At 37.4% G+C, this 18,467-nt stretch overlaps 1 protein-coding gene across 1 annotated transcript in view; it reads right to left on the reverse strand.

The window, feature by feature from the left end:
* The window catches only part of ARHGAP12 (Rho GTPase activating protein 12), a 74,830-nt gene extending 59,781 nt beyond the window's left edge, over positions 1 to 15,049 (reverse strand). The window contains exon 1 of the mRNA XM_050890790.1: positions 14,329 to 15,049. Coding sequence (XP_050746747.1) covers positions 14,329 to 14,997 — 669 coding nt within the window. The 5' untranslated portion in view covers positions 14,998 to 15,049. The remainder of the gene's footprint in view (positions 1 to 14,328) is intronic.
* Positions 15,050 to 18,467: the final 3,418 nt, after the last annotated feature.

An 18,467-nucleotide genomic window follows, 5' to 3' on the forward strand; every position in this document is an offset into this window, starting at 1 on the left:
CAAAAAGAAAAGAAAAAAAATTAGCCCTTTGAGTTCTCTAATAACTCGAAAAGAAAAAAAATTAGCCCACTACCTAACTTTTGACATCCTAAGTTGAAATTTCTCACTTAAAGACTTGAAACTATCTGTTCAACAAGAAATGCTGTGTTTGCTATAGAAGCCAACTGTTTAAGTCACAGGACACACACACACAAAAAAATCCTATTCCAGGTTTCTGTGCTGATTTCATTCCTTCAGACAAGTATCAACAACTAATTGTAATTAAATGTATAACAGAAATCCCCCTGCTTGTTTGCAGGTCCTTCTCAAACAAAGTTTTCATAGGATGAAAGACCTCTTATGAAGAGCTGAAATAAAGAGGTACAGCCTGCCAGAAATAAGGGGGGGGGGGGGCGGGGAACATCAAGTATTTTGGTATTTCAAGTACAGGCTCCATCTCCAAAGGCCTGCTGTCACAGTTAGATCAATCCAGACAGGGTCTGCTAAAGATGCACTGATCATAAAGATCGCATCTGGTCTTCCCATGTATGGTACTACATTCAAACTACAGCCATTCTGACTATGAGCAGGACTGATGGATTAAGGCTGTAAAATTGCGTACCCCAGATTACAAAGCATGTCCTAAATACTGGGGGTGAGGGGTAATATTAAAAAAAAAAAAAAACAAAAAAAACCCCACCACCAAAAGACTCAAAGTTGTTTTTTTATTTTACTGAAGTAAGATTTACAAAGTCTTCTGACAAATACAAAACTTTGACAAAATTGAGAGTACATTAAAATGGACTAATTATACAGATGCTTTCATTGCCACGAATCTGTTTTATATAATACATTAGAAATTAAAATTATGTCAGAAGCTTTCATGTAAGAAAACTTTCATTAGGAAAACACACGAATAAGATACCAGCACTTAGTACACAGGAATGCATTTATGGTACTCTTGTTATACAGTGTGAGGGAGTTCAGAAAATGCTGTCAGACTTCATTAACAGGAATGTTATGCTACTTAAAATTACTAAAACATTCCAGGCTTTTTTGACTATCCTATGCAATAAAGCAAACCTATTAGCAGTACATTATAGCTGAGATGGCAAGAATTTGCTAATAGTTTCATGCTGATTAAGTAACATGCAGTAAGCGGTGCCCTGCCGCTCACTATGGCAAACATGGCCCTCCCCCATGCTGCTGAATTATAATTCCATGCTCAGCATTCAACGGATCAGCTGGAGCCACCAGCCTTTAGAGAACATTCTCATTGAAACTACAAGTATAATAAAGTATTGCAGTGCTATCTGTCAAGCTACTGAAAAAAAAAATGCTTTTAAGGACATGTATGCATTAAAAATCTCTATGCTAAAGTATATAGCAAAGCTCAGCACATAAAGCTGTTCTTGAAAGCTAAGAGAAAGCAGCTGTTCAGCTGCAGAAAACACAGGCTGAATGGAAGCTGAACTTTCTGGGAGTCTCCAAGAAAAATATATACTAGGGTAAAGGGCATGTTATTTTTCTACGATGGTCATCAGTAAATGATGCACCTTTAGATGTCTGTTGTATTTGTTTGATGATTTAGCTAAAGCAGAGTACCACAAACAAGTGACATTTAAAGCATTACTATTTCTGGAAAAACAGTAATTTTCCATGAATAAAGCAGACAGAAAGCCAAGTGTATTTAAAATTACTATACACAAGAATCCTTTGCCATTGATTTCTATGCTGTTTTCTAGAGACGTTTCCATTGACAGCCTCTAAAAAGGTGAATTATGGCAACTGCAGGCATTGTATGAGCTCCAGGTCCCACGAGGGTCTGTGAAGTAACAGTGCTGAAAGCTGATCAGCCAGCTGCCCAGAGAGCTTTCTGCAAAACCGCTGTCAATAAATGGAGCTTATTCTGCTTGATGACTGTTAAGACTTTGCTGTTCAGTCACATCTAGTAAAACAGCTATATTAAAAATATAAAGCTTATTGGGAAACATTAAATACCTGAATAGGCTTTAGGCTAACGTTACTCCAAATGCTTTTGTCTTTATAAGAGCAGCAACTGAGTATATAGGGTGATTAGCTGTATCTTCTAAATAACACTTACTGGAAGTATTAATAGCTGTGCTTTTTAGATTGCCATTGAAATGGGGGATTAGAGGATGGGCAAACAATCTGGCATGGCAACAGTACAGCAATCATAACAAAACCTACAACGAAGCCTCAAGGTACGACGAGCCTTGCAGCCATCATTCCTCTCAGAGAAACACAGGACAAGAGTTACACGAAGATGTTACACTGTTAAACTCTGCTAAGAATACATGTGGATACCTTATGTTTTAGCATATAGAATCATCTACATTGAGCAGAAACCGAAGTTTTATGCCACCTTCCGCCAAGGCAGTACAGAGCTTTTGGCCATACTGGCATACCATAACAAAATGGATCTAGCAGCAGCAAGAAGTTACAAACATCAACTAAAAAAAAAAGTCACTCTTGCCATAAAGCAGGCCTTTATTGAGATGCTTAGCATAATAAATTAATATGAAAAGATCCCCCAACTTGAAAAGGATTTAGAACAAGCAGCTGTTTGACGTTTTTGATAGCTTGTCACTATTCATCATTTTTCACATACATAAACATAATTTCAACTAACAAGTAACTTTTAAATGGTTAAATTAAAATTAGATGTTAAGCTCCCACTTAGTCATTTATCTCATTATTAAAACAAATTATCTAAAATTTCATTATTTTAACATCAAAACTCATTTTCACCTGGGAGGTTTCAACCAACAGTGAACAGATTAGACTCTCCTGTCTTTAAAAACCACCAGTCCCTGTACAGGATTATCCTTTACTAAATCTGCATTCAGGTCCAGTATTCTCTCACATGTTTACTGTGTAACGCTGAATATAATTAGTGACGTCCATGACAGACAGCAAGATTTTGTACAAGGTACAAGACAAAGTCACTGTACAACAACTTACAGCAGAGATTGCAATTTAATTTTCAAAGGAGTCTTTTGTATTTTAGGATACTCAATTTCTTTGACATCCTTACTGTCTCCCAGTACGTTGGAACGGGACATTCATCAGCCTGCCTGAAGCAAACAAACCTTAAGGCAAAAAGCAAAAGAGGGAAAAAATGTTTGGCATTAAAATGAATATATTTCTTGGTTTTCCAATACTTCAGATGAGTTTTATGCTTAAAACCCCTCTGACCAGGAAAAATACTTCCGATTTTGGCACTTATGGAAATGAAGTTCACAGCTCCACTGGAAAAACATTTTAAAATTAAATTCCAATTACAAGTTGGGCTCTTAACAGGACCAGAAGCTGGCTGTTTATGTATTGTCATCTCCCATATACATACTTACTCAGATGTTCAGTTTGCACGTTAAAGTTTCCAAATAAATCATAAAAATCCCACATATATTAGCATCCATCATTTATATTGGAGGGGAGAGACATGAAGAATTAAGACAAAATGTCACAAGTCCTTCTAAATTCAGAAGACGCTCCCTCCACAATATATGTGCTCCAGCACACAACCAAAACTCTGAAGTTTTGTTAGGGCTGCTTGAACCCCCTCAAACTGATGTATTTTAATGACTTAAGACAAAGAACATCTACTATTACATCATGCATAGCATTTTTTTCTGGTAATAAAGGATAAAGTAGAAAGCCAAGTCTCATGCCAGACAAGACATATACACAACAGTTTAAGTCAAGACCTCAGTTTAAAATTCTGCCTTAAAAAACATAATACGATGAACACAGTAAGTGTTAGTAGTTGGCACACTTATAAGAGTTATTTCAAAATTTGAGCAAAGTAGGAATATTTCCTTTAGTAGCTGTTTAAGACCACACAAAAAAGCCTGTAAGTAATTATGCCATGGTGCTTGTAAGATACTTTTTAATTCTCAACTTTTAACTGAGCTAGAATAGGCTACAATCACTCTAATTTTAACATCATGATTCCATTTTGCAAAAGTGTACCAAATAGCAGGATGAATATTTTTGGAAATACATCCAACTCAGCATGCCTAAGTTCAAGAATTTAGAGATCTTTTAAGATCACTTTTGAGGTTTTTTTTTTAATGCTAAAAGGCAAGTACACAATTGTACTGTTAAAGGCTATCTCAAAATCCCAGAAATACTCTGCAATAGGCTATACGTACTGCTTACAGCAGAACTAAGCAAAGCAATAAAATTCTCATGGGAATCTCAACCAGGTTGATCTCCCCCCCCCCCCAACTAAAAAAAAAAGACATATTTGTCCTTTGACTGTATTTCTTAGTGTGTTTCTCTCTACTTGCAGACAGTTTGTTGGCACCCAGTTTCAGGGCAGAAAGCACGAGACCCAGCCATGCATTTCTGCACTCTTTCTTCCCTTTTATTTTCCTTACACTAGCAAGAATTTCTTTCACTTTTAAGAACAGCTATTTCTGCAATTCAGTATCCAGAGTAAATAATTATACTTTTGTCACTTAATTTTGTGTTTCAACATTAAAACAGATGTTAAAATAAAGTAAGTCTGCTTTATAATAACTTCAATAAAATTAGATATTAAGTCAGCATTTTTTTTTCAGATGACAGCTAAGATATAAAAAGATTTAGTATTTGTGGAATTTTATTTACTTTACAACAATTCTGAGGCTGCACTCAAGCCCAGATCCAACCATACCAAAGACAACACAGAAGCCTGGTCCTCAGTGCTCAAATCACAGTTTAACATAATACATGGTGAAGCAAAGCAGCAGTTTCTGGACAGACAGTAAGGAGGCACTGCAAGAAGATGAAGTGAGAGCAGGATAAGCATATGGAATTCCTGAGACCACCTATGGACACAGTATTTAAATACAGCCCTTCAAGCTACAGTAAAAAACTTTCCTCAGAAAAATCAATTGCAAAGAAAGAAATTGTCAGTGTAACATCTTCTTACCCCACAACGTTCTCTTCATTTGTTTTAATGAACAGCATGCCAAAGACATGCAGCAGCTAGAAAGCACTCCGTCTTACAGCCCTCACAAATGCTGTATGGGGTATCATCACACCGTAAGTTTGGACAAAATCTGCTGAGGCTTTAGAGCTTTACAAAGCAAGAAAAGAAGAATAAAAGCGTTTCGAGCTAGATTTTAGCAAAGCACTTGGGATTTGGGTTTTTCTGGTTTTCCATCAACGGGGGGGGGGGGGGGAGGGGGGAAATCAAGCACATATCCAAGTTTTGCTCAACTGATGGTTACAACAGCAACTTATGAATTAGGAAAAAGCAAAAAGGGGTGCAATACAGTTTTTACACATACAGTTAACTGAAAAGTAAACAAACTTAAAGGAAAAATTACACCTTGGTGCATCACAACCTATAACCCGCTATAGGAACAAGTGCTATCAAACTTGGGAAGAGAAGGAACTGAGACAGGTCTCTCCTTGTGAGAAGAGCATGGAAGAACAACAAGAAAATATCTCTAAAGTTTTACTTCCCTCACCCTAAATGTCCTCTCGTCTCAGGCAGTCACATGAAGAACATAACCCTTCAGGCTGGCAAAGGCAAGAGGAAGGAAAGCAAGTAAAGCTGAAGGCTGTAGCTTGTTACTGCGAAGGCTGCAGTGGATGACCGATGAAGATCTGCCACAGGCACAAGGCAAGTGGCTGAGCTCAGCGAGTGAATGAGTGATGAGCAAAGGGTCAGAAGGACAGTGCTGCGTGACAGCTGGGCCACTGGCAGGGCCACGCTGCCTCTTCTCTGGGGACCTCAGGCTCCAGCTCCCCACCTAAAGCAAGGCAGCCACAGAGCCCGGCTGTGAAAAGCATGCCTGGGAGGAAGCGATGAAGTCCTCTGGCATAGCTTGTGGGCATGAGCACTAAGGAGTAACACCCATTATGGTGTGAAGAGTACATGGCCTTAGGGTAGCATGAAGATGCCATTAAAAGTGAAAGTGCAGCACCTGGGAGGGAGGATAAGGACAAAGTCACAGCCAGGACAAACGGACTTATTTGGAGGATTTAAAAAAAGAACAATACTGATGAGTACATCTCGAAGTTTTTGTGACGGAGTTTAAAGCTGGTAGTTGCACTATATGAGGTGCAAATCAAGACCGAAGTGCTATCAAGAAACAGAACAGTGGCCTCCGATTTTTTATCTTTATATCTATAATTATATAGAGAGAATATATGTATATACATACACACATATATAGTCTCTTATGTCTAAAGCACGATGCAGTTATGCATGACAGCCATCTATTAGCTCTTCGAAGCGGATGCAGATAACCAGGAATTGATATGGATAGTCCCAAGCATGTTGATAGATCATTGGCAGGGAGTGGAAAAGCACTTTTATTCAATTTCAGCAGGAAAAGCAGTCAAATCAAAGTTGCTCAAGAACCTCATATTTAGTGTTACAACGCTTTACCGCAGGATAAAGCTTCTTCTAAATACTTAAAGAACAATGGTTATGTGCAACATGGTATAAAGTTTCTGTTGTAGCATGAATCATTTCTAAACAACATCCTAGCAATCTATCAACCTGCCTAGAATAGAAATGTGTATATAATGCTATTAGATATGTTGAACAACCAGTTGAGTGTCTAGAAAGTTTGTTAACAGTATTTTTGTTTTTATCAGACATAACATTTTATTAGAATATTTCTTTACATTAGCACATTTGTTGCAGAAGTCCCATCACATCAATGACACTAAAAAGGCAAGCGTGTCCTCCAATCCATCAGATTTGCAGACTTCACACTAGAATATTTATGACTATTCAAGTTGCAGTAAAGGCGCATGTATGGGCTATTGACATACTTGATCAAAATACTGCTCAAGCCAGCACGACTCCATTTCAGTGCTGTGCTGGCAATGAATATTTGTAGAGCCAGGTTGTGACTAGAGCAGCAAAGTGATTCAACGGAACGATAATCCACAAAGGCAAGAGAAAGATGGCAACTGCATATGCCAGACATCACCAGAAAACATACAAAAAACTCTGCTCTTCAGCACTGCATTAGAACACAGGGAAGCTACTTCATTTAACTGGATGATCCGAAGATCATCCAGAAGCCCCAGGCAAACCATTAAAAAAAAGGGAACAATTAAAATTATGTTAATTAAATTCAAAACGTAGTATGTAATTTCAGATTTAAGATAGGAGCCAGTAAGCTCTAATCATGAATCTGATTACAAACAGAAGTTGAAGCCAGATAATGTAACATCAAAACCCAACAAAACCAATAAGCTCAATTCATTCAGACAGCTCAACTTTTAGCTTTCATTTACAAAACTGTTATATCAGAATGAGAACCAGAATTAATGGAAATATAGACTCCGAACACCTATGCCAGTCTTCAGAGCATCACTGTACACAAGCTCTAAGTCTCTGTCAAAAGAGTTTACAAAAGAAAAGAAGACAAGCAGATAAAAACTGTTGAAAGAGGGGGAAAAAAATACCAAAATTAAGGTTGCTTTACTTCTCAACAATCTCTCAGCCATTTCAGCATCAATAATTACAATACCACCTTAAAAATCAGGAGTCCTCTGTATGCAGTACTAAAGGTGCACCCACTAGCATGTAAGGTTTTTGCAAAGCCTTCACACCAGAACTATTCCATGTCTCTGCTCATACTTTCACCTCTTCTACACTATTTTCAGCACTATTATCTCTTTTTCAAGGTGAAAGAGGCCAGCAACTGCACACTATTTAAAATACAGAAATACCATGGAATTAGAGTTCTGCATTTTTGTTTTGTTCTGTTTCCTACTACTGACATTCTCTATGCTTGTTTGATTGCTTCTCTGCATTAACCTAACACTTTCATAAAACGATCTACTGAAAAGTTACTGTCTTTCCCAAGAACTAGCTCAGAAGCCATATTAAGGTAGACTAAATTCAAAATTGGTAAGTGTAATTTAACACTATATTGCCCAATTACTCACCATCACAAAAGTCTTTTGAAAATCTTCAGTTCTTACTATCCTGAAAGATCGTTTTGTCCAAAAGTACTGTCCTTTAGCATTAGAACAAGCCCCGCATAAGGGCAAAACCCATTTCTCTCTATCGTTTTTAAATGAAACATATCTGGCAAGGCACGTCAGAGAAATATCAGCTGTTTGGGTACTGGATACACATAGATTTTACTTTCCTTTTTTTAAGCACAAATGTCTACTATTCCAGAGAGAGCTGCCTAAAAAAAGGAAAAAGGAAAAAAGTGTTCTGCATTTTATTCTACCGAGTCATACGTTCCCTACTGTTTTGTCACACTGCTATGAAACAAATGATACTTTCTTTAGCATTCTACAAAATAACAGCACATTTATTCCATAGGCAAACACTGCAATATTAAACAACTGCCTAGATAGTAACTAGGTAAAGACATACCAAATGCAATTGTTCATATTCAGTGTTATGTGCAAGAATAAGATATGATCAAATATTCTCAAATGCGTTTTTGTTTATTACAAAGCAATTTAAGTTTGTTCTATGTCTGGAGGTTCCCATCTTAAAACTGACAGAAACACTGCCAACAGAGGACAAGCAAGTCCCCGGTATCTCCAGCTGCTTTCAGTTTAGGCAGCAGTCAGACAAAACACCCAGTTCCTTTTCCTAGGGCTGCTTTTCTGTTTAAGCTTTTACTCCACCAGCCGTAAAGATTCTGCCATCACCCCTGCTGAGGGTGGTATTTTGCACTACTTCAAAAGAAAAGGCAGGTGGGACAGCAGGCACCAAAACTCATACTGCACACTAGAAATTACACTTTTCTAGATGAAAAAAGAAAAATAATTTCCATGTTATGACTGTTATTCCTTAAGCACTGCAGCTTGAGCTTCATTTGAGCTAGTAAGTAGTTCTACCAGGATGAAAGGCACACATTTATTAATGTAAGTTGATGCCCTGGAAGTTCCACTTTATCATTTTCTGCATGAAACTAACATAAATAGGGGTGAAAAGTCAGAAGGCTGTGTTGGCACTTGCAGAATTTTGACAGTGCTCTAGATGTTTGTTTCAATTCTGAAAGCACAACATGAAACTGCGTGTATCAAGCGGATCTGTAGCTTACTCAGCTGAGCATTCAGACATCAATATTAGAATAAGCCAGTCAACTAAAACCAACTTGTCTCCCAGGTTATGATTTTTTGGACAATTGCCTCACATAGATAATACTTGTGTTTGGTTTGGGGTTTTTTTGGTTGTTTTTGGTTTGTTTTTTTTAAAGAAGGTCAATCTGATTTGCAGCAGGGAAGTTCAGAGGAGCATACGGGCTACAGGCAGCGTTAGTGGGACACAGCACCTTCTCATTTTAGGGCACCTAAATCCAGAATTACACACTTGGACCCAGAGGGACAACTATCTGCTAGCTGACTTACATATTAAAAATATTGAGACAGAGCTGATCACAAACAGCACCACTGTAAAGTGAAACTATCCAGACCTGTCGCCACTGGGTAGGGAAAAAAAAAAAAAAAGCTAGGAAAAGTATTCCTTAAAGGTTCTGGACAGACAACATACAGAGTTAGTGATGTAACTTTGAGAACATTTCAAGCTGTTTACAAAGTTCTAGCAGCAGTTACCAGAACTATTAAAAAAAAAAAAAAAAGAAGAAATTATTTTAATGTTTTACAAAATTCCTTAAATTATAAAGCTTTTAGTTCCTTGTCATTGAAAGTTACTCTTCACCTCATTATAATGGACATATTTCAGCATTTAACATCATTAGAATAACAAATGCTGATTTTAAGGAGTTAAGAGATTAAAAGACGGTACTTAAAACCTAATTCAAAATATTACATTATACATGCCACCATGAATGTGCAAACATGCTCAGTTTCATTAATAAAAAAACCTCTTGTGTATACCGTGCTTCCATCATACTGTCAAATTATTTATTCCTTGGGCAAATGAATGCAATAAAAAAATAGCAGGAAATCTCTTAAAATAGAAGCAAATTAATTCTGGGCCCCACAAAATCAGTAATAGCTATTTATTTTAGAAGTTTAATGTTTGATCAACAAGGCCGTCTACTACCAATGATTTGCCACCAGTCTTTCAACTAAGTGACAAAGTCAAGAATGCCAAGATCTCCAGAAGACGTACTCTCACGTCTTCTACAGAAACACAAAAAATTTTGTTTTCTTAATTAAAAAAAGGTACAGCAATCCCACAGAAATTGCAGAGGTAAGATAGAAAGATCTCTTTGCAAGATCTTTACTGTTCAGAATTAATCAAAGCAAAACAGCCATCCTAGTGATAATCCCCTTTAGTGCTTCACAGTTTATGCAATAGTCAATTACTAAAGAGGATGAAAGACAGAACAATCTTTGCAAATAGGTCACTGTCTATATTTATAATGATTAAAACTAGTCTGCTACTAAAAGTAACTTTTAATAAGCATAAAAAGTAACATTAAGACAGTGCATGTATTTTACTCTTAAATATATTCTATGTCTCCTATGACAGAAGAGGCGGCAACACTCACCAGAAACAAAGGTATTTCACATAGGTTATGCATTAGCATTGCTGAAAGCAGATTTTAATTTCTGTCTGTAACGATTTTATTCCAAAGTATCATCCTCATAAAGATAACACCTATTCTTGACATAATCTCTGAATTTACCCAACGCTCTCCCCATCTGCACGCCTTCTTTCTCAAAACTTGTTAGTAGATTTTACCTGCAAACACTGCCCAAAGCCCCTTTCAAGAGCATTTTTGATGCCTTCCACTTTTGCTTCAACTTTTCTTTCCTGTTTAGGCATGCCTAAACATGTAATTTTTTTTCTTCAGAACAATTACTCAGGGCTCTACTGCATACTGCTGGGACCTCCCATCTGCTTCTTTCAAGTATTGTCCGTCTTTGGCTACAGAATTCTCCTCTTTCAAAATTTTCCTTTTGCCCCCATCCGTGGTCTGCATGAGGAGTATTTTCTGCCCTTCCTGTGGGATCAGGACACCACACCTGACACCATTTTCCTAAAACTTTATTGAATTTCATTGATTCTCACGGCTTCAAGCACCACCACCATGTCAGTGATTCTTACACCCCGCTGTGCACTCCTGAACCATTTCATTCAATTCCAATTCTACCTGCAGTTACCATCTCCACCAGAGATTTAAATCTGGTTAAATTGGAGCTTGTTTCCTCTCAAGCCCTACTTCCTCTAATTACCTCCAGCCTTCCTACAGTTCAAGTCCATAAACTAACACCTGATTCTTACAATGCCTTATGCACCAGAGCGGCACCCAATAGTTGGAATTTCTTTGCATAAAACGTCAAGAATATTCATTACCCAGTCCTGATCTTTCTCTTGACCAGATCATTTGCTTACATCTTCATTAGCAAATTCTTCTGCTCACACTGTCACCTCTCTATCCCTTCTTTCATGTAATATTTCAGCTGCTAAAAAATCCTTCCTTTATGCAGTACTTTGGAGACTCTGGATCTTCCAGTATTTCCACAGCCAGCAAGCCTATCAGCTCAAGACTGTACAGCTGCAGAACTTGCACTTCATTACTGGAAAGGAGGAGAATAATCTTCAGAGGGTAATGTAACCACCCCTTAGAAGAATCTCAGAAGCATTCCTCTGCATCTCATACACTTGTAGTCAGGATACTGAAAACACACTGAAGGCTGGGCTAGGGCTGAATACTATCACCTCAACCTCCCCAAAAAAATCACCTACACGAAGGTATTATTATTAAGGTCATTCTAGCTTCTAATCTTACAAATTTAAGAGAAAACACCTGTAGCTTAGAGTTTATTATAATGCAGACTGCATAAAACTGAACTCCACAGCAGGCAGGGGAGGGAGAACCACAGTCAGTCTTGTGAAGTGAAATCCTGTTTATGCGTGAAAGCCGGGAACTTGATGTTCTCACTACAGACTAAGAGCAATAAAAACAGCTTTCTGAGCCATTAATTTCTGCACAGCTGATTTCTACTAAACAATGCTCATTATTGAAAGAATTCTAAAAAAACGCGAGGCTGTTCCAGCAAGAAGGCTGGCACTCTGAATATCTAGACTGAGCTAACGGTGACATCAGTGCTACTACTGCTTTAATCCCTATGGCTACTAAATGTCAAACGTTTTCATTGTATTTAAAGAGCTTGTGATTGCACATGACGAGATTAAGTTACTTCACAGTTTTAAAATAAGACAACTGCAAGGCACAGTGAGCATCCACATTCTTTTCACCCAAGACCGCGATAATGGCAAGTTCTTCAGTAACATCAGTCAGAAATTGCCGTGCTTTTTCCACAACCGAAATGTAGCATTTTTAGGATTTGTAATTTTTAAGCACTGTGAAAACTCCCACCTTCAGACCTTCCATAACCCAGTGAAGTCTACAAATACGTGCATAGCTGCCCCACTCAAATCCAAACTTATAAATAGGTTGTAGCATTGAGTCAAGTATATTTGGGGGGTGGGATGAGGGAGAAAGGTGAAAAGGCTAAGTGTCACTGCATCAACAGTCACAAAGTCTGGTGGAAACTGAGCAGCAGGCCATATATTTCTTATTGTTTGACAAAAGACACCCATGTAACATTAATTTCATCTACTTTAGAGGAGATGCATCAAGCTATAGTCAACACAGCAGAAGGAACTGTCTTAACATACAAGATAAACTTTAGTGTGGCAAACTATTTAAAGTAGGATATACTTTCTAAACTTTTCTTAGTATTTTCATAATTTGTTTGGCAATCGATTACTATGGCAGTAGACGGGCTACTACACATGCTTCTAAAATAAATATCTAATAATTATTTTATCCTTCCAAGTTCTAAGTAGCTCATATCAACTACAGTGAGCTAGGACACTGCTGTAAAGAAAGTGCAAGAAAAGATGATGAATCTTCATATTGCATAAGTGAGAAATTACTAAAAAAAAAGAAATTAAATGCAGTAATCCTGTTTATTCCTTATTATCTGCGGGGGGGGGGGAAGTTAAAATAAAATTGTCATAAAAGATACAAATATTAGAGGCATGAAGTCCCATAACTAGAGAACCTCTGAATTTCAAGAATGAGGCCAAGAGTAGAGTAGGATATTGAAAAACTACTGATTCTGACTATTTCAATAGGTATTTATATGAGCTTATACAGTTCAAGACTACATAAACCACCCAGTCAATCTTGTATCTTTAAGATCTTCCCACACTCACTCATTAACTAAGTAGCTTTGTCTTAATTGTGTCTTATTAGCAAAGTACTGATTCACAGCTCTCCATGACAAAATTTTTATTTCTAAAGTTAGCATCAACTTTTATTTGAATACCACACTTCAGTGAGTTCCTTTGCTACTCTGAATACATGCTGGCAAGTGGGATTTACTATAATGATCAGTTTGTACCCAAGCAACGACAGCTTCACATTACAGAGTAAGTTCAAGACTAGGGAGCTTTTAACCTTAGAATTTTAAAATAATTTTAACATTTCCCTAGAGAAAGATGGGGAGGGGTGGGGGGGGGTGAGGTGGGGGAATTATCTATATACACACATACATAATGATGTGTATGTACACATACATCATTGGTTCAAGAAAAAAACTGGATTACAATAGACTAATTAACTTGGTTACCTGTACCAGAAGTGACCTGATTATCTAAGTCAGAGTGCTAATCTTTTGTGGGGGAGGCCTGTTTAAAAAAAAATAAAACTAAAAAGTGAGAGAAACCACTTTACTAAGGAAAAAGGCCATCAATGCTCAGTTTTAGCCTGAAGTGGGAGTACATCATTCCTGAGATTCTTCCACACTAATTAACAAACTCACATGTTTTGAGTTTTAATCCAGAGTAAAGTTGTGAGAAGTAGAATTGGCAAGGCTGACTCATTACAACAAGAGTCTACAAATAAAATAATCAAGCCAGAAATTAAACTCCATATAAATCTTAAGTGTACCATTTTAAAACTATTAAATCCACTAATACATCAATTTACAGCTCTTACGCTATCATACGTAGGAAAAGCTGACAGTAACTAGCACTACTATTTCAACAAGCCAAGAAGTGAGGAGTTATTGCAGTAGGCTCCCTTCCTCTGGAAGAAAATATAACCCAAATTCAGTGTCATCTCAAAACAACCTTAATAAAGAAAGAACGAAAGCGTTTCTGTAACATTCAATCACAGGACAACGTAAATGGAATTAATCCTCAAAGCAAAATATTTCTGCAAGGAATAGAGCTATAGACATCAACTGTTTAGACTTCAATAACCAGTTCATGCCGAGATAAGACGTTTTTACTTAAACAATCTGAATTTACTAGGAATAAATCTGGAAACAATAGCAAGCAATAATGGCAATAAGGAAACAAAAGGAAAAAAGCCACAGACAAATCTACAGGGACCATTTTTTTTAGCTTACCTGCACTTGTTCTGTGGAACTACTACTGAGTTCATCTCCAGACTCTGAATCTTGCTGAATTTTTTCTGAGCCTTCTCCTGCTGAATCACAAGATTGTTCATGCAAAAAGCTGGTCTTCTCTATTTCCAAGAACTCTGGACATGGGAAATGACCCATGGAGATGGTTCTATACTGATTGGAAACCTTGGGAGATTGCAACTCGTTGTTAAGTTTTCCATTGTTTTGGGTAAGGTCCAGACTCAAACCAAGAGTTTGACCAGGGCTATTGTTCGTTCCCAGATTTTGATTGGCATCTCGAACTAAGCAAGAGACTTGAACTGGAGAAGATTTTCCAAAACTAGAAAGCTCTGGTGACTTACTCACATTTTCTGTTGATCTCTGTAATCCATGTGTCAACTTCAAAGCGTTATTTGGCAGCACGCTTGCCTGCTTAACAGGTGGCATCAGCGCTTTTCGTGGTATTTCCTTCACATACTGTGCTGGCACATAAAAGGGTTTGGAATTTTCATCTCTTTTGACTTGCCACCAATCATCGTTAGTCTTTTTCACTAAGATGTATTTCTCTCCTTGCTTAATCACAATTTTCTTGTCCTTGGCCTCATACTCATAGTCGTACTCCACTTCAATGTACAATTGTCCTGGAAGTATCTTCCCACCTTTATCAGCCATTTCTATTTGAAAAGATTTCACCTTTTCAGGCAAAAGGTAAGCCACATTCTGTTTCAGAAGTGTTATTTTCCTGTTAATAATCAGAGCTGTAAGAAAAAAAAACATATATATGTAATAAAGTTGTTGTTTAAGAGCACTTCAGAGGAAAATCATTTCAAAAATAACCCTGCCTATTCAATTTATGTCAACCTCAGACTAACTAATTCATGGAAAAATGCAAGATTTTCAGATACCTTTCTCAGTGATGAAACAGAAAGTCAGTAGAACAACTTAGTCACTGATTTAACTCTCCTACTCACACAAGCCTCCTGCTATCAAGTGGCTCACTAAGCCTGTTCTTTTCTATTACTAAATAATGTTGATTGATCATCAGGGGGCTTGGCGAGGGGACTAGTCTGAGTCAATCTCTTGCTTACACACAAGCTTAATTTCTTCATGGAACTGTGTTACTACACTGGTTTTAACCAAAATATTCAAAAGGAGAAGATTATTATTTGCTTATCTTGATTCTTCTTTCAGTTCAAAAGTCCCTTCAGAGTGCTCAAAATTCCTTACAAAATCCCTTAAATCTTCCTCCAATGCTACACCCCAGTCATCAGGTTCAGTACGGGCTAGCAATCCTTGACCCGCACGTGCTGCACGCCCTACAGACCCTACTAACCTTCACCTACCTGGAGAAGGAGACGACTAGGGACCTATGTGACCCACGCTGTCTGAGGCTGCACATCATGTTGCCTCTGCATCTAGCTGTTGTCTATAAAGCAGGTGGTATAATCATTTTTTTATTTATTGCTTTAAATTGCTACTATAACTGCAACATAGAATTTCATCTATAACCATTATTTATAAATGTATTAGTTAAAATGTATTAATGTATTAGATAAAAGTATTCAACCTTTCCAAGATACTTTGGTTTCAGTAGTTTAAATTCTGCGTATTTACTTTGCTCATAAGATAGCTTTTTGTGGTATTTACCTCACAGAAAACCTGATCTAACCAAAAGTTCAAGGGCTAAAACAGAAAACACAAACACAAAACCCAACAATAATGAAACAGGACTACGAACCAAAACCAAAAATGGATAACAAATGAAAGGATAATACATGAAAATTTTTAAAAGGACTTTCAGTAACTTATAATCCAGACAACCACCATTGTATCCGCACCCATGAACTACAAGTTCTCTCTATTTAATCATAATCATTCTCATCTATTTAATCACAATAATCTCCATTAATGTAGCATCAATGTCACAATTCATGAGTGGATAAGCATCAGTCTTGCCAACTTACACTGAACACAACATAGTAAATTAACATGAAAGATATGATTTCTTAACCTTGAAAATCAAAGCATGTAAGTAAAGGGGAAGATCTCTAGCATTCAAATAGAATGTAGGAGAATTCAAGTAAAATGCTGCCATATTTACTCTTATAAAGATTAACAAATAAATCTTTTTTAAAAATGCATGTTTCATGAATGACAGAAATTATGTAGAAACTTGCAGCTCTGCAAGTTAAGACTTTGTTATGAGATCTGTAGTGTTTACCCTGCCACAGAGTGGAACTAATGCAATTCCATGCAGGCACACACACGTAGAGTGAACTCAGCTACCCTAAACGAGACTAAGGACAGAAACAACAACAAAAAAGGACTTCTGGGGAGAGCTGAAGTAGAAACCCCTAACAGTTCTTCAATTTTTCTTTCACCATTTCTGCTATTTGGTCTGAGCCTTGGGAAAAAAACACATTTCCCACATAACTTGGTATTAAAAAAAAAGAAGCTAAAAAGCTCAAGTATGATGCCAAGACAGAAGTGCTCATCTTTAAACTGTGTCTTTCTCTCTCCCACAGTCTTCTTTTACTTCCAGGAAGCATTTCCTACAGGTAACTTGAAAGCTACCATCGTTTACAAGACTCCAAATGGAATCACAAGGTCAGATTTACAATTTTATCGAGGACTCGGCAGAAGGAATGATGGTACCACATTCAAAAAAAGCTGACAGTAGAACACAAAGCAGTAGAAAAGAATGCTAGGATTCTGGTGTTTACTCTCTCGACCATGAAATGGTACACTGAAATTCACAGCATTATAGTCCATTTACAGCCTCGGTACAAAACTTGCTTACCTGCTGTTCTACACAAATAGGTATTTTTAAGTGCAGTTCTGCATTTGTTTAGCAACTGTAGCAGAAGGTAAACATGAACAAATTGCAGCCATTCCCACTCTCTTCCTAGTTTTGGAAGCTCTGCCATACAAATGTTATTTTTCCCTTGTTACTAAAACCTGACTCCTCCCAACACTTCAAAGCGGCTACCAACCCCTTTCACGGCTTCAAGGTCACGTACCAGAAAAATGCAAGTGCTTCCGAGTTACAGTCTAACTCTAAGGTCTGCTACCTTGGAAGTTGGAACTTAGGACAAGGACCCATTCACACTGTTTTTCCTTCTTCCATACAGAAACCAAAAAGAGAATGTAAGCCTGTGGTTTCCCACAGTGCTACCAAGTGTTTAAAAGCTTGGATTTTTCATTTCTCTTTTGCCAATTCCATATAACCATTTATTGAGAATGCATGCTTAACATTTTTTCAAGACAATAGGTTCAATAAGTTGCATTATATGCTTAAAAAACATGATTTTGAGAAATATAAGTTAAATAAAATACAGTAGCTACTAAAATAGCTCTATCCACTTTTGAAGTCAGTTTTGCAGCCTCATCCCTTTCCAAAAAAAAAAAAAAAAAAACCACAACAAAAATAAGCAGCACAATTTTTGTTCTTTCATCCAAACTGCAAAATTATCAAGTCAATAGCAAACATTTGGTAATGTTGAACATACCATCAAAAAGAGACAGGCTGTGTTCTGTGTTTGGCCAGAACACTAAAACAGTTTTATAAACAGATCACATCATCAGGATCAAGCAAGGCTCTAATTCTCCACCTCAACAGAGAGAAGCAAGAGATACCTATGGTATAGGTGGGAAATCTTTCTCAGTAAGTTTAACAAATATCAACATTAACCCTGTAGGTCTGCAAACAACTACCATGGCCTTGATTTCACAGATCCAAATGCATTAAGTTTTATTTTGTTTGTATTTTTTTAATGCAGCTGTTGTGCCACAGAAGGTAGACTGCCTGTACCCTATGCGCAGCCCAGGGGATAGCTAATTGTAATGTCCTTTGAAGGGTCCATGTATCTGTCTCATAGAACTCAGCTTAAAGAGCCATGGAAGCCTTGGCCAAACCTCTACTGTAAAGGGCTTAGACCAATTCAGATGTGAATGTGCAATATTGACATTTGGAGTACTGACTTCATTGTGCTACGAGTCAACACCTAAAGCGATGCGGCAGGTCAGACCTTGTCACCTCACTGCATTTTTTTTTTTCCTTTACCATTACCCGTAATGCTGGATGGCACCCACTTTGGTAAAGAAGAACCCTTATTAGAGGATGATAAGCATGAAAAATTATT

The sequence above is a fragment of the Gymnogyps californianus genome, chromosome 2 (assembly GCF_018139145.2).
Source record: "Gymnogyps californianus isolate 813 chromosome 2, ASM1813914v2, whole genome shotgun sequence".
Classification (NCBI taxonomy): Eukaryota; Metazoa; Chordata; class Aves; order Accipitriformes; family Cathartidae; genus Gymnogyps; species Gymnogyps californianus.